Genomic DNA, 13,433 nt, shown 5'->3' with positions numbered 1-13,433 from the left:
TAAAGAAGAGGCTAGAAAAGTGGTTGTTGTAGCTAGGAATGCTGCTGAGGCTTGTTCTGGTCTGTGTTCTGTAACCTGGAGGTGGGTGGCAATAGGGGGTAGAGAGGCTGCTCTGTGTAGGGGGTGCCAGGATGAGCAGAGGGATGGGTCTGATTTATGCAGGAATGTTGATGACCCAGGGCCTATTGCAGGTCTTTATTGGGAAGGGAAAGGAAAGAAGCTGACTGCAGGGGCTGCTGTCCTTGTAAGCAAGGGCAGGGAAGTGGGAGCTCCTGTTTTCTTCACTATGTAGAGCATAGTGCTTGGAGAGCTATGGGGCTCTAGGGAGGCATTTGGGGCAGAGCCCAGAATGTAGTGAGGCATGAACCCCCAGTGTTTGCAGTTTTCCTCTTCATCTCTGAGCTTGGCACCCTCTTTTTATTCCTCTTGAATTTGGCTTAGCCCAGCTGGCTTTGTCCCCAGGTCGAAGGCCCAGCAGCAGTGTTGCTTGGTTTCCTTTCATTGGGCTTGAATGCCGGTGGCCTGCTTAGCACAAAGCCTTCCTTTTCTAGGGCCCCTGCTCCGGGGCAGGGTTGGAGAAGCTGGTCCCTTGGCCTGCACCTCACAGCAGTTCCAGGACTCTGGTTGAAGCAGGGCCCGTGGGCCATGGGTGCTGTGCTGTCTTGCTTGGGCTCTGCCTGTGGCTATCTTCCCCCAAGTGCAGAGCCGGACCTTAGAGAGGAGCCCTATCAGGGGTGGGCAGGGTCTTCATGCTCCCTAGAGTTCCTAAGCAAGGCAGGGGGCATGGGGAGATGGCTCCCAGTGATGCTTGGAAGCTTTTGAAGGGGTCAGGTTAGATCTCAGGACCATGGGAGAGAGGGAGAAAAGTGGGAGGCATCTGGAAAAGAAGGTGGGACAGTCACCAGGTATCGGAATGGTCTTTCTGAGTCCACTTTAGGAAGCCCTCAACTCTGGGAAAGCTGCTTTCAGGTCCCTGAGCAATGAGGCCTCATGGGCATTCATCATCCCCAGGGGGAGTCCTGAGGACTGGGGGGCCCAATCATCAGGGCAAGCTGCAGGGGTGTTCCCAACGTCCTCAGGGTGTGTACAGCCGCTGACCGCCTCTCCTTTTCCACCCTGCTCTAGACATCCTTCTATGGCCGCTTCAGGCACTTCTTGGATATCATCGACCCTCGCACACTCTTTGTCACTGAGGTAAGTCAGGGCTGTCACTCTCAACAGAAGCCCCTTGGCTTCTGTACCTTGTCACTGCAGACTGTGTGGGCCATCTAAAGGGCCACGGAGGGTGGGATGAAGGAGTGAGGAGTTAGGGGTGGGTAGGAAACAAGAGGAAGGTAACGGATTGTCTGTCTGCCTACCTACCTAGAGTTCATTGACTGCTATATACTGTTTTACATTATTTCATTTGAATCTCCCAACGGCCCTTCAAGATAAATGCAGTGTTGTTGTTGTTATTATTATTTGAAAACTTAATGAAATTATTACCAAATTTATTACCTAAATTATATGCTTGTTATAAAAGTTCAAATAGGGCTGGGACTGTAGCTCAGTGGTAAAGCTCTTACCTAGCATGCGTGAGGCCTTGGTTTGATCTCCAGATCCCAGATTGGGAAAGTTCAAACAGCAGAAATGTGTTTAAATAGAACAGAAAAGGACCCTTTAATCACCCTCCCTGCCCAGTTTTCTCCTCTCCTACAAATTAATGGCTTTTAAGGTCAGGTTTATTAAGACATAATTTATACCTTTTTTAGGTGTATAGTGCTATGGGTTTAGGCAAATGCATAAGTCATGTATGCATCACTGAAATCAAGATATAAAACATTTCTATCACCCTAACATGTTCTCTCACTTCTTTATAATCAATTTCCCTGACCCCAGCCCCTGGCCACCACCCATCTATTTTCTGTTTCTATAATTTTGCTGTTTCCAGAATGTCATCTAAATGGAATCCTGCAGCATGCAGCTTTCTTCCCTTGACCAAAATGCGTGTGAGATGCATCTGTGTAATTGCATGTATCAGTAGTTCATCTATTCTTATTGCTGTGTTGTGTTCCATTGAAAGAATGTTCCAGAATTTGTTTATCCATTCACTTGTTGAGGAATACCTGGGCTTTTTCCAGCTTGGGACTATTATGAATAAAACTGCAATGAACATTTTTTTGTGTGGATGTATGTTTTAATTTCACTGAGTAAATAACTAGGAATGAGATTGCTGGCTCATGGTAAGTAGGGTAAATATATATTTAACTTTATCAGAAATTGCCAAACTGGTGTTTAGAGTGCTGCACATTTTACATTCCCATCAGCAATGTGTGAGAGTTCCAGTTGCTCCACTTCTTCACCAACACTTGCTATTGTCAACTTTTAAAATACATTTATATATTTGGTCTCTAAAGGCTTCTCATGTGTATTTACGTATATGTGTGCAGGAATGCATATGCCTGTGAAATAGTAATACTTATTAGATACCGTGAGCAAAGCAATTTGTAAGCATTTTTAAAAACTGACACGTAGCTGGGTGCAGTGGTGCATCCTTGTAATCCCAGCGGCTTGGAAGGCTGAGGCAGGAGGATCACAAGTTCAAAGCCAGCCTCAGCAACTTAGGGAGGCCCTAAGCAACTCAGCAAGAACCTGTCTCTCAATAATATACCAATAAATAAAATAAAAGGGCTGGGGATGTGGCTCAGTGGTTAAGTATCCCTGGTACAAAAAAAAATTGACACATAACCCAGTATTGCAGAACATCAGGAAATAAAGATAAAATTTGAAACCTAGTAGAGCAAAATTGAAATAAAAATAAATTGACACATAAAGTTACACATATTTAAGAGGTGTCATGTGATGTTTTGATACATGTATACATTGTGTACTGTTTAAATCAAAGTAAGCATCTGTCCCCTTAAACATTTATCATTCCTTTGTGGTGAATTTAAAGCATTTTCATGTATTAGCTCATGGGATTAACTCACAGCCACTCTTAACAGAGGAGATGATTATACATTCCATTTCACAGACGAAGAAACAGTAGAAGTTAAGTCTCATGCACATGGTGCTGGCCAGTGGTGGAGCCAGGGTCTGGACCCAGGTGTTTGTCTATAGACACTTACTCTCAGCCAGTTCACATTCCTATTCAGGGAACTTGAGTTGAGGAAACTCCTCAGAGATTTCTTAGGCAGCAGAAGGCCTGAGCGCCATCCCTAGCCTTGGAGGCAGCTTCCTCCTGGACAGCACTTCACTGCACTTCTCTGTCATGAGCAATGCCTTTCCTTCGCCCTGGAGTTGACAGGCTCTGGGAGCTAACAGTCATGGTGGGAGGAAACACGAGGCTTGCTGGACACCTGGGCCGGAACCATCCCAGTGTGTACAGGTAGCAGCCCAGTAGGAATGTGGGGATTACCCTGCTATGAATTTCCTACTGCATCTCTGCAAGAACTAATAAGGGCCCAGTTATTTTCCTGGCTGGCCTTATTGGCCTTCTTGGGCTACCGTATCTTAGGAGCAAATGTGCTGAACTTTTAGGCTCTGTGTGGATTCTTCTAAATAGGAATCAGTGCAATTACATAAAAATTTTTACCAAACTAGAGAGAATACTTACCTAGCCTAGGTAATATCATACAAGATAATTTCAGAACCATGCAAAATGAGGTACAATTGCAGTTCTGAAATCCCAATGCAACTGCTATCTGCTTGGGAGAGGAGGTAGCAGAACCAGAGCTTAACTCAAAAGATGGAGATGTTCATGGTGGACTTTGAGGCTCACTGAGAAATGGCAGAAGGGGATGTGGGAGACAGGAAGGTGTGTTAGCTTTCCATCACTGTGATGGAATTCCTGAGAAAGGCAACTTAGAAGGAGGAAAGGTTTATTTTGACTATGGTCTCCATCCATGGTCATTTGGCCCTGCTGCCTTTTGGCCTGTGGTGAGACAGAACATCATGGAAGGGAAAGCTGCTCACTTTGTAGTATCTGGGAAGAGAGAGAGGGGGGAGGGAGGGAGGGAGGGGGGCAGGGGGGAAGGGAGGAGGGCTGGTCCCAGTTTCTCCAAGGGCACACTCCCATGACCTAATTTTCTTCTATTAGTTCCACTTCCTAAGGTTCCACCACCTCCTGGGTGGGGACATATAACACTTCAGCCTTTCAGGCTCATTCTAGATCCAAGCTATAGCAGGAGATATTTCAATGGGCCTCAGATTACCAAGAGCAGACAGGGGATTGGGGATGGGTGAGCTACAGGATGGCATGCCACCTGGGCCAGGGAGCTCAATGCCCTCCCTTTTCCCAGTCCACCATCCTCCCATTCTCAAGACCATTTTATTTTACACTTCTCTTCCTTGATTCATTTCTCTTTTCTATACCTCTTGTATTTTGAAAGACCTCAATATTCTTCCACATCACTAAACCAAATTTGGTCTGTTTCTCCTATCAATCAATTTTAAAAAATGCTTTTTAATAAACTATTGAAGTGTCAAAGAAACTTAAATGTTTACTTATTAGAAAATAACCGAAGCAGCTGGACGCAGTGGTGCACACCTATAATCCTAGCAGCTTGTGTGACTGAGGCAGGAGGATTGTAAATTCAAAACCAGCCTCAGCAACTTAGTGAGGCCCTAAGGAACTTAGTGAGGCTCTGTCTCAAAATAAAAAAAGGGCTTGGGATGTGGCTCAGTGGTTAAGCACCCCTAGGTTCAAACCCTGGTATCAAAACAAAAACAAGGCAAACCAAGGCAGCAGAAGATTTAAAGTATGTTTAAAATTTCACATGTTCCATCCCCTCATTGAGATCTAATAGGTTTCCCAGAAAGATCTGCACCTCCCTTCACTACTGTACCTGAGTTGTGTATTATTTCCAGGAGTACCTGTTCACCTTTTGGAGAATTTCTGCTCCCAGAAGATATTCTAGGCCCTAAAATCTCAGGAAGGACCAGGTGCAGTGGCACACACTTATAATCCAGCAACATGGAGACTGAGGCAGGGGAATTGCAGGTTCAAGGCCAGCCTCAGCAATTTAGCAAGGCATGTCCCAAAATAAAAATTGAAATGGGCTGGGGATGTAGCTCAGTGATAAAGTGCCCCTGGGTTTAGTCCCTAGTACCAAACAACAAACAACAATTCTTAACTCTGGAAGGGCCCTGAATGGGGTCTCCAGGCTGACAATTTGGTAAGTGCCCCTCATTCTCACTGGCTCAAGCACAAGCAGGGTGTTTGGCAAGGTCATCTCTATTGCCAAAAGGAGAAACTAGAAGTAGCAAGAGGAGCCTCTGAGCTGAGCCTGCCCTCCTTCAGGGCTGGTTCCTTCCACACTGCTGCTCAGTCCACAGATTAGGTCTACAGAACACTGCTTCTCTCCCAGGGCCTGTGGTTGGTGTCCTGGAAGGAAATATGGGGCAGTGGCTGCCCAATTGGAGGCAATCTGGATGGCCCATTGGCAGGGTGCAAGGATACGAGGAGGTGGCTTTGGAAACTGGAGCTTCCCAGAGTAGAAAGATCCTGGGCAGCATGAGCCATCTGTGACCCGGTTCTGAGGGGCATATGCTGAGTCAATGGAGAGACTCATCTTGAGAGAGTTTTGCAGCTGTTCGTTTGCAATTTATAACTGACCAAGCTTTAAAAAGATTCCAACCCTTGTATGTGTAATGAGGCGGAGGAAATTTTATTCACCAAAATGTCTCTTAGGAAGAAGGCTGTCTTTGTTCTAAGAATGCCTTAAACAAAGGCTTCAAAGGAGGAGGAGGTTGCTGTGTTTGACAGGGAAGGAATTGCACTTTTTGATCCTAAAAGGAGAAGGGAAAGAGAAGGAAGAGGAGGAGAAAAACAGTGGAAAGAAGAGTAAGAAGCCCCAGGGTGAGCTGAAAACCAGTACAAGAAATGCCATAGCAGAGATGGGCTCTTTTGTATTGTACTGTGTTTATAAAAGTTGTTGTGGACTTGCACTGTTGCCCCCCTTCACCATCATCCCTGAGAAGTTATCCACAAAGTCTGCTTAGTCCATGAAATCTCTGCAAGAGGAGATGACTTAGGGTATCTTGGAAGGCCGTGAACCTCCTGTAGTGTGCTTAGTGCCTTGCTTTTGCTGAGGCTGGTTTTGAACTTGCAGTTCTCCTGCCTCAGCCTCCTGAGCCACTGGGATTATATAGGCATGTGCCATTGCGCCAGACCTGAGTTAATCTTTTTTTTTTATTTTTTATTTTTTTAGATGTTGGTGGACCTTTATTTTATTCATTTATTTATATGTGGTTCTGAGAATTGAACCCAGTGCCTCACACATGCTAGGCAAGTGCTCTACCACTCAGCCACAGCTCCAGCCCCAGTGAGTTACTCTTAATTCTAGACAGAAGATGGAAGGCATTTGCTCTTTTGAATTTAATAATTACTTAAGGGTTGACAGATTATCATTCGGAAGGGCATAGAAAACCAACTGAAATAATATTAATAACACCAACTCAATTCTAATATTGGTGTAGTAATCTGAAACTATTTTGAATGCATTGTTGGATAGAATAAATAAGTAACTATACTGATATTGGAACCAGGATTTTCACTGTGGGAATCAGGAGGTAGTATATGGAGTAGGAGAAAAGAAAAGGAATTGGTGTGCTTTTGTGTTGGAATTAGAGGTGTCAATGTGAACGCATGATTTGCACAAAACACACATTTACATTATATTTCCTAATTTCCTGGTTCTGTTCATTGAAAGGGCCTAGAAATAATGACACTCCAGTTACAATGAACACACCTGGCACTCAGATGTTGGTTTCTAAACACCATTACCCACAAAAAGGAACCAGGGCTCCTTGGAGAGATGGTGAAATCAGGTCAGAGGCAGAGAGGATTGCTGTGGAAAGTAAGGAAATGCTGAAAGACACAGACATAGCAATTGCCTTGAAAGAAAACCCAGTGGCCATTTTTGGGATAATTGGAGCATTGAAAAGAACAGCAATAGATTTTAACACACTGAATAAAAAAATAATCTGGGAGTCTGTAGTCATACTAAAACTGTGGTAAGGGGAATGAATCTCTTTGCAGAAGAATATCAGCTAATAACTGTTGAAGGAAATAACCTTGTGTAACTTTCATTGACGTAATCGTTCCTGTCAGGAGCGTTATTGGATGCTACTTCTGTAGAGTAGAGGTTTGTTGAGAAACAGAATATTTGTTTTCTCTCAAAGTATCACTGGCAGATTACTTAACAATAACAAAGGGGAAGAGAGAGGTACTTTTTTAAAAAAACATTTATTTTTTAGTTGTAGTTGGACACAATATCTTTATTTTTATGTGGTGCTGAGGATCGAACCCAGGGCCTTGCATGTGCTAAGTGATGCTCTACCGCTGAGCCACAACCCCAGCCGAGTGGTAGCTTTATGAAGGGCTTGAGGGATATGCTTTAACCAAATTAGCCTCACCAACTGTGAAAAAACGTTATATTATGTGCCTTCTGATGTGGTGAGAGTCAGGTGGTAATCACTAAATACTAGAAGACGTAATCCCACTTGCTAGAATTAATTAATAAATAATTAATTTTGCAGTACTGGGGATTGAACTACTGCTGAGTTCTACTGCTGAGCTGCATCCTCAGCCCTTTTTATTTCATTTTGAGACAGGGTCTTGCTAATTTGCAGAAGCTGTTCTTGAACTTGCCATCCTCCTGCCTCAGGCTTCCAAGTAGTTGGGATTATAAGCACATACCATCTTGCCTGGTTTGCTAGAAATAATTGGCATTAACATTTTGGAGTGTGTATATGTACAAACTTGGGATGTTTTATACAATATGTATATCTGTATCTATATCTGTATGTCTATATATATATATAGGGAGAGAGACAGAAAATCATATGTGACATGTATGTATACATGATGCATCCTTTTTTCCATGAAGCATATATCATGAACCTTTTTTCTTGTTATTAAATGTTGTTTTAAAATGTAATAACTGCATTATAATTCATTATATGGTTATTCTAGAATTTATTTAACAATTTTCTCTATTGTTGATCATTTAAGTGGTTTCAAGTCTTTTGCCATTACAAATAACATTGCAGTAAATATCTTTGTACATAAATTTTACTGCATTTCTCTTTATTTTCTTTGGATAAACTCCTAGAAGTGGAATTTCTGGATGAAAGACTTTAAAGTTTTTGATATATATATATATATATATATTATACATATATATATACATATCCATATATACATGTCTCCACAAATTGCCCTGCAAATTTTACCAACCTATACCAAGATTTCCTCAGTTTATACTCCCAATTGCTATGAGTTCGTATTCTTATATACGTCAAGTTTTTGTCTGTCTGCATACATTTTTGGCCTATTTATTACATCCAACATATACTTTGTACTTGTTTTTTTCCTTTCATTCATTTCCAAGTCTTTTACATAATTTTTAAAGATCCCATTTTATAGTATAAATAACCATCTCCTGTTAGACTTCTAGTTCTAACAGATATGTTGTTATCTTTTGCTTTTCTGCAAAAAAAAAAAAAAAAAAAAAAAAAAACGGTGTTGGGCATATCACTTCATTTCTGCTAACTTAATTAATTTATTTATTTTTAGAATAAATTCCCAAGGGCAGGATAAGCAAACTGGAGACGATGGTTGTTTTTAAAGTTCTTGGGCCAGCTGTCATGCTACCAGAACTGTATCTGTTTACCTCAATAGTCCCCCTGAGGTGACTGGAGGCCCCTGTCCCGGGGCCTGTCCATGGCAGCAGTCAAGGACACATCCCATTAAAGACAGGTTTAACTCAGGGGTTCTGGAACTGCTAGGAGGGAGTAAGAGTGGCATAAGTTGGCCAGTGAAAGACAAGAGAAGGGCTTGGGACCTTGCCTGCATGTGACCATTGACTTTGGCCCCCAAGTTCTACCACTTGAAAGTCGTGATATTATGGTTAATCTGTGAAAAAATGCATGTCCCTAGCCCAGGTGGTGGTGCGTGCCTGTAATCCCAGCCATTCGGGAGGCTGAGGCAGGAGGATCACAGGTTTAAGGCCAGCCTCAGCAACTTTGTGAGGCCCTAAGCTACTTAGTGAGACTCTCAAAATTAAAAATAAAAAGAGCTGGGGATGGAGCTCACTGGCAGAGCATCCCTGGGTTCAATCCCCAGGACGAAAGAAAGAAAGAGACAGAAGGAGGGAGAGAGGGAGGGAGACAGAGAGACAGAGAAAGCAAGCAAACAATCATGACCCTGTTTCCAGTAGATCCAAGATGCACCCTGTGAGAGCAACCAGTTACTGAATGGTCAGGACATGGATTGACACAACCTCTGAGCCCCCTGCCATCATATGCATCCAGCTGCTCATCCATTCTCCCCCATCCCAGCCCTCTTTCCTTCTTTTTTTTAAGTTGCCTTATCTTTAGGGGTGCCAACCTCGTCTCTTACCTGAAATGCCCTTGTTCCCAATATACGCACTTCCTCTAAACATTGAAGATTAATTCCTTTCCATTTTTTTTTTTCTGTATCAGGTTGGGTATGGCTTTGAATGAGAATAATATTGCTCTTCCTTTTCTTACCTGGGTGGCCTGCCCAGGTAGCCATCAGCTTTGTGGAAGTTCCAGACACTGCCGTGGTTTCTTTTAGAGTACAGTTGCTATATCAGCTTTCTTGCTGATATCTCATGGAAATGGCTCAGAACTGGGATGGAGGGTTCTCGAGATTTGTAGGTGCCACCCACCCACCCTGGGAACTTGGGTAAGAAAATCCTTCTTGGTTACAGTTTTCTAAGAATGGGGATGGCCAAGATAGTTCTATGATATATACGTGCCGAGGAATAGCCTCACCCACATCTTGAGTGAGCAGAGCATGGTCTCAGATCCCAGCATCACCATTGAAGGGTTTCTTTTGGCTGCCCTGGAACCTGAAATCCTAATCCTGACCCTGCTGTTCCCTTATCTCCCAGCAGCTGCAGTCCTTCATTCTGTCAAACTCCCATGATGCGCGGCCTTGTGTTGGTGATGGGTGGGGACAGGGTCCAGTCCTGTGACACTGCAGATTCTTAAAACTAGCTCCTGCACTTTGTCATATCTGACAGATAAGATGGGCACACGATTGGCAAGTGGTCAGGAACCTCAGAGAGGGGCAGACCCAACCCTTCCATTTCTGGAAGATTCCCAGAGAAAATAGTACCAAGCCTTGCAGGATAGATGGGGCTGTGATAGGCTGTTAGGGAGGGAAGGACTTCTGCTGAAGGGAACAGTATGGGACTTTCCAGAGGAAGGAACACACAAGTGCCACCCACAGGGTCAGTGAAGCCCTTCCAAGGGTCAGAACGTGGTGATGAAATATTCCTGGGTGCTACTCACCTCTTTTCCACCTGCTGTCACTACCATCTTGTATTAGATGAGTTAAATAATATTATAATTAAATATTTAGATTTAATTATAGATATTTAAGGCTGTCTGGGGTCAGGAGTATAGAGACCTCAATATAAATAATTAAATATTTAGATCATTTTGACATTCAGGGCTTATATTGAGGTCTCTATACTCCTGTCCCCAGCTATTCAGGGTTGACTCTCCACCTGCATTTAATTTGGGGGCTGGGCTGTGGTGCTCAGGAAAGATCAGTTTTGCTTCTGATGACTCTTTCCCTAACTGTCCTTTGTCCTTTCCTTCCTGGGTCCCTCCATCCCCATTTCCCTCTAATACCCTGACCTCCAAACCTGTCCCTTTGCTTCTTACCCCTTTCCCCTTGTGGTCTTGGAGGAGGCCCAGAAGAACTGGGGTTCTCCTCTGTTTAAAGTCTCTGCTGCGGGAACAGGCACATGCATTTGCGGAGAACTTTCTGGAGACATTGCCCCTGTCAAATAAAAGGAAAGGCTGCCGTGGCCCGCCTTCCGGTAGGCTGGTGGTGGAGAAGAGCTGGGGAGACAGCAGTGCAGGCTGCTCTACCCCAGGCCCAGGGCTCCGCACAGGCACAGCCTTGTCTCTGGGCCAAGCAGGGACCCTCACAGCTTTTGTATTCAGGGGCTGCTAGCCTGTTTGTTCCTGGTTGAAAAGACTTCCTGCAAAGCTTACCCTGCCACAGACTCCTGTCTAGCTTTCCCCCTCCTCAGGTTCCTGGGGCCCTTGTGTCAAGTCTCACAATACAGCAGCATGGGAGGAGGGTGTAAAGCTGGGAGACCTTCCTCAGAGCCCCCAAGTCTCTGTGAACTTAGCCACCAGAACAGGAAGTCTCAGGGACCTCTCTAGACAGGTGGCTTGGGGCCTTGCCCATCCCACAGGGCCTTTCAGTCTTAACAGAAGCATCAGGCCAGGACCAGCCTAGGGTACCCAGGGGGCAGAAAAGCCTGTTCCAGCTTCCTGGACCCTCAGACTTGTCTTCAGGAACTTTGGATTCAGTTCTCCCTCACCCACATCGTTTGCCAAAACCAGGACTTATTGGAACTTATTCTTTTGGCAGGAGGGCTCCCTTTGATGACCGTGTCAAATGAGATGGAATCTGGCCAGGTTGTTATAGGAACTCAGGAGAATCCCTAGAGTGGGAGAAATAATGAGAACACGGGGCCATTCACCACTCAGCGTTGGAAAGTAGAGCATGCATTGTCCAGGCCCACGGAGGCCGAGGGAAGAAACAGGCTTGGCCCGGGCAGCCTGCCCCATCTCTCAGAGGCTTTGGGGGCATTGGAGGTGGGGGAGGGTGGGTGGGCAGAGCAAAGATCTGGCTAAACTCTGGGTTTAAATGCTAAATCACCCACCTACTATTTGTGTGACCTTAAGCAAGTTAAAACAATCAGCACCATCCAAATTTGTTGAAAAACAAAATGTATTGACTCTAGAGAGAAAATCAACTCCACCTTTGCAGAGTTATCACAGAGGTATGTGAAAAGATGATTTAAACTGAGTTTTTGTGCTTTCCTATTTTTTTCCCCCCTGGTATTTCTTTAAGCAGCATGAATTGCTTATGTAATTGGGGAAAAGAAAACAAAAACAAAACAAATGAATAGTTGGAAATGAATAGTTTGGAAATGAATAGTTTCCAGGAAGTGGCTCTTTGAAGTCTGGTAGACATCTATACATTTAAAAGGAAATGAACAGTACTTTCCAGCCTTAGGCCATTCCAAGTAAGAAAAGCTTTCCTGATTCTGCTGTGGTCCAGACCTGAATAGGATCAGTGCTGGCTGCAGGTCCTGCACACACAGACCTGATGGCCCAGGGGGCCTGGCTGGTTTGTTCTGGTTTGGAAGTAATTCCTGCTGCTGTGGCAGAGCCAGTGGCTATTCAGCATCCACCTCCTGGCAGCAGCCAACTCAGCAGCCCTGTCTGCCTCCTGGATGCCCCCCACCACTACCCCCCACCCAGCACTGCTTCCTTGTTTAGACCAAGGGATCATATTGAGGTCTCTATTTTCCACAGGCCAGAGGTAACAAGGTAACTTCAGTGAGTTTTTCCCCCCACTCTGGCCCTTCTACTGTCTGAATTTCCTTATCAGATCCTTGACATAAATTACCTTATATCATTATTGTCTGTTTATTGTTAATTTTTTGAGGTATGCCATATATACTTCAAAATGCACAACTCCTAAGTTTATGTCTTAATGAATTTTTACATCTGTTTATACCCATCTGACCAACATGCAGATCAAGACATTGAATATTTTTATTACCCCAGAGTATTTTTTTGTGTGTGTGTTTCTTAGTCCTTTTCCCCCTCCAAGTGTAATACAGTAATGACCTCTACCACCCTAAGTTATTTGGCATTTTTTTTTTCTTTTTTGGAACTGGGGCTCAAACCCAGGGCTTTGCGAATGCAAGGCAGAAGCTTTGCCATTGAACTACATCCCAGCCCTGTTTGGCATATTTTTGATTTGGGTATCCTCTTTTGTCTTTTGTTGTTTATCATTGAATGCATCAACCTTCCATTGCCATGTAACATCACCCTGAAATTTAGTAGCTCAAAACAATCATCAGTTACTTTGCTCATAGAACTTTAATTTGGGAAGGACTTAGAGGGGATGATTTATCTTTGTTCCCATAAAATTGGCTAGGGCGGCCCTCAGCAGGGAGGGACTGGAAGATCCATTTCAAGATGGCTTGCACGGTGGGTAAGTAGGTGTGGCTGTCAGCAGGTGGCTCAGTGGAGCTGTGCACCAAGGTTTAGTTCCTATGCACAAGGATGTTTACTAAGCTGCTTGGGCTTCCTTACAGCATGGCAAGTGGGTTTTAAAAGAGTGACCCTCTCGAGAACAAGGTGGAAGTGTGGGTTGGTGTGATCTAGCTGCAGATACTGCATGATCTTACTGCTCCATTCTGTACTTGTTGAGGCAATCACAAATCTGGCCTCCCAGAATCAAGGAAGGGGTCATTGTTGACCTTTGGAGGGGAATATGGGAAGGTTCTAGAAGATTATGGGAGGTGGGGATATTGAAAATATATTGGAAGATATATTCTGCCACATTATGTCTGTAAGATTTGCCTACATTGCGACATGTA

General features: G+C 44.1%; 1 protein-coding gene across 4 annotated transcripts in view; it reads left to right on the top strand.

Annotated features, from left to right (window-relative positions):
* Positions 1-13,433, top strand: part of Sfxn5 (sideroflexin 5) — a 112,372-nt gene that overhangs the window by 10,076 nt on the left and 88,863 nt on the right. For all 4 annotated transcript variants that reach the window (XM_026411740.2, XM_077792018.1, XM_026411742.2 and 1 more), the window contains exon 2: positions 1,126-1,194. In XM_026411740.2, coding sequence (XP_026267525.1) covers positions 1,126-1,194 — 69 coding nt within the window. The remainder of the gene's footprint in view (positions 1-1,125; positions 1,195-13,433) is intronic.

The sequence above is a fragment of the Urocitellus parryii genome, chromosome 12 (assembly GCF_045843805.1).
Source record: "Urocitellus parryii isolate mUroPar1 chromosome 12, mUroPar1.hap1, whole genome shotgun sequence".
Lineage (NCBI taxonomy): Eukaryota > Metazoa > Chordata > Mammalia > Rodentia > Sciuridae > Urocitellus > Urocitellus parryii.
Note: the sequence above shows the minus strand (reverse complement) of the source record. Positions and strands in the feature narration are given on the sequence as shown.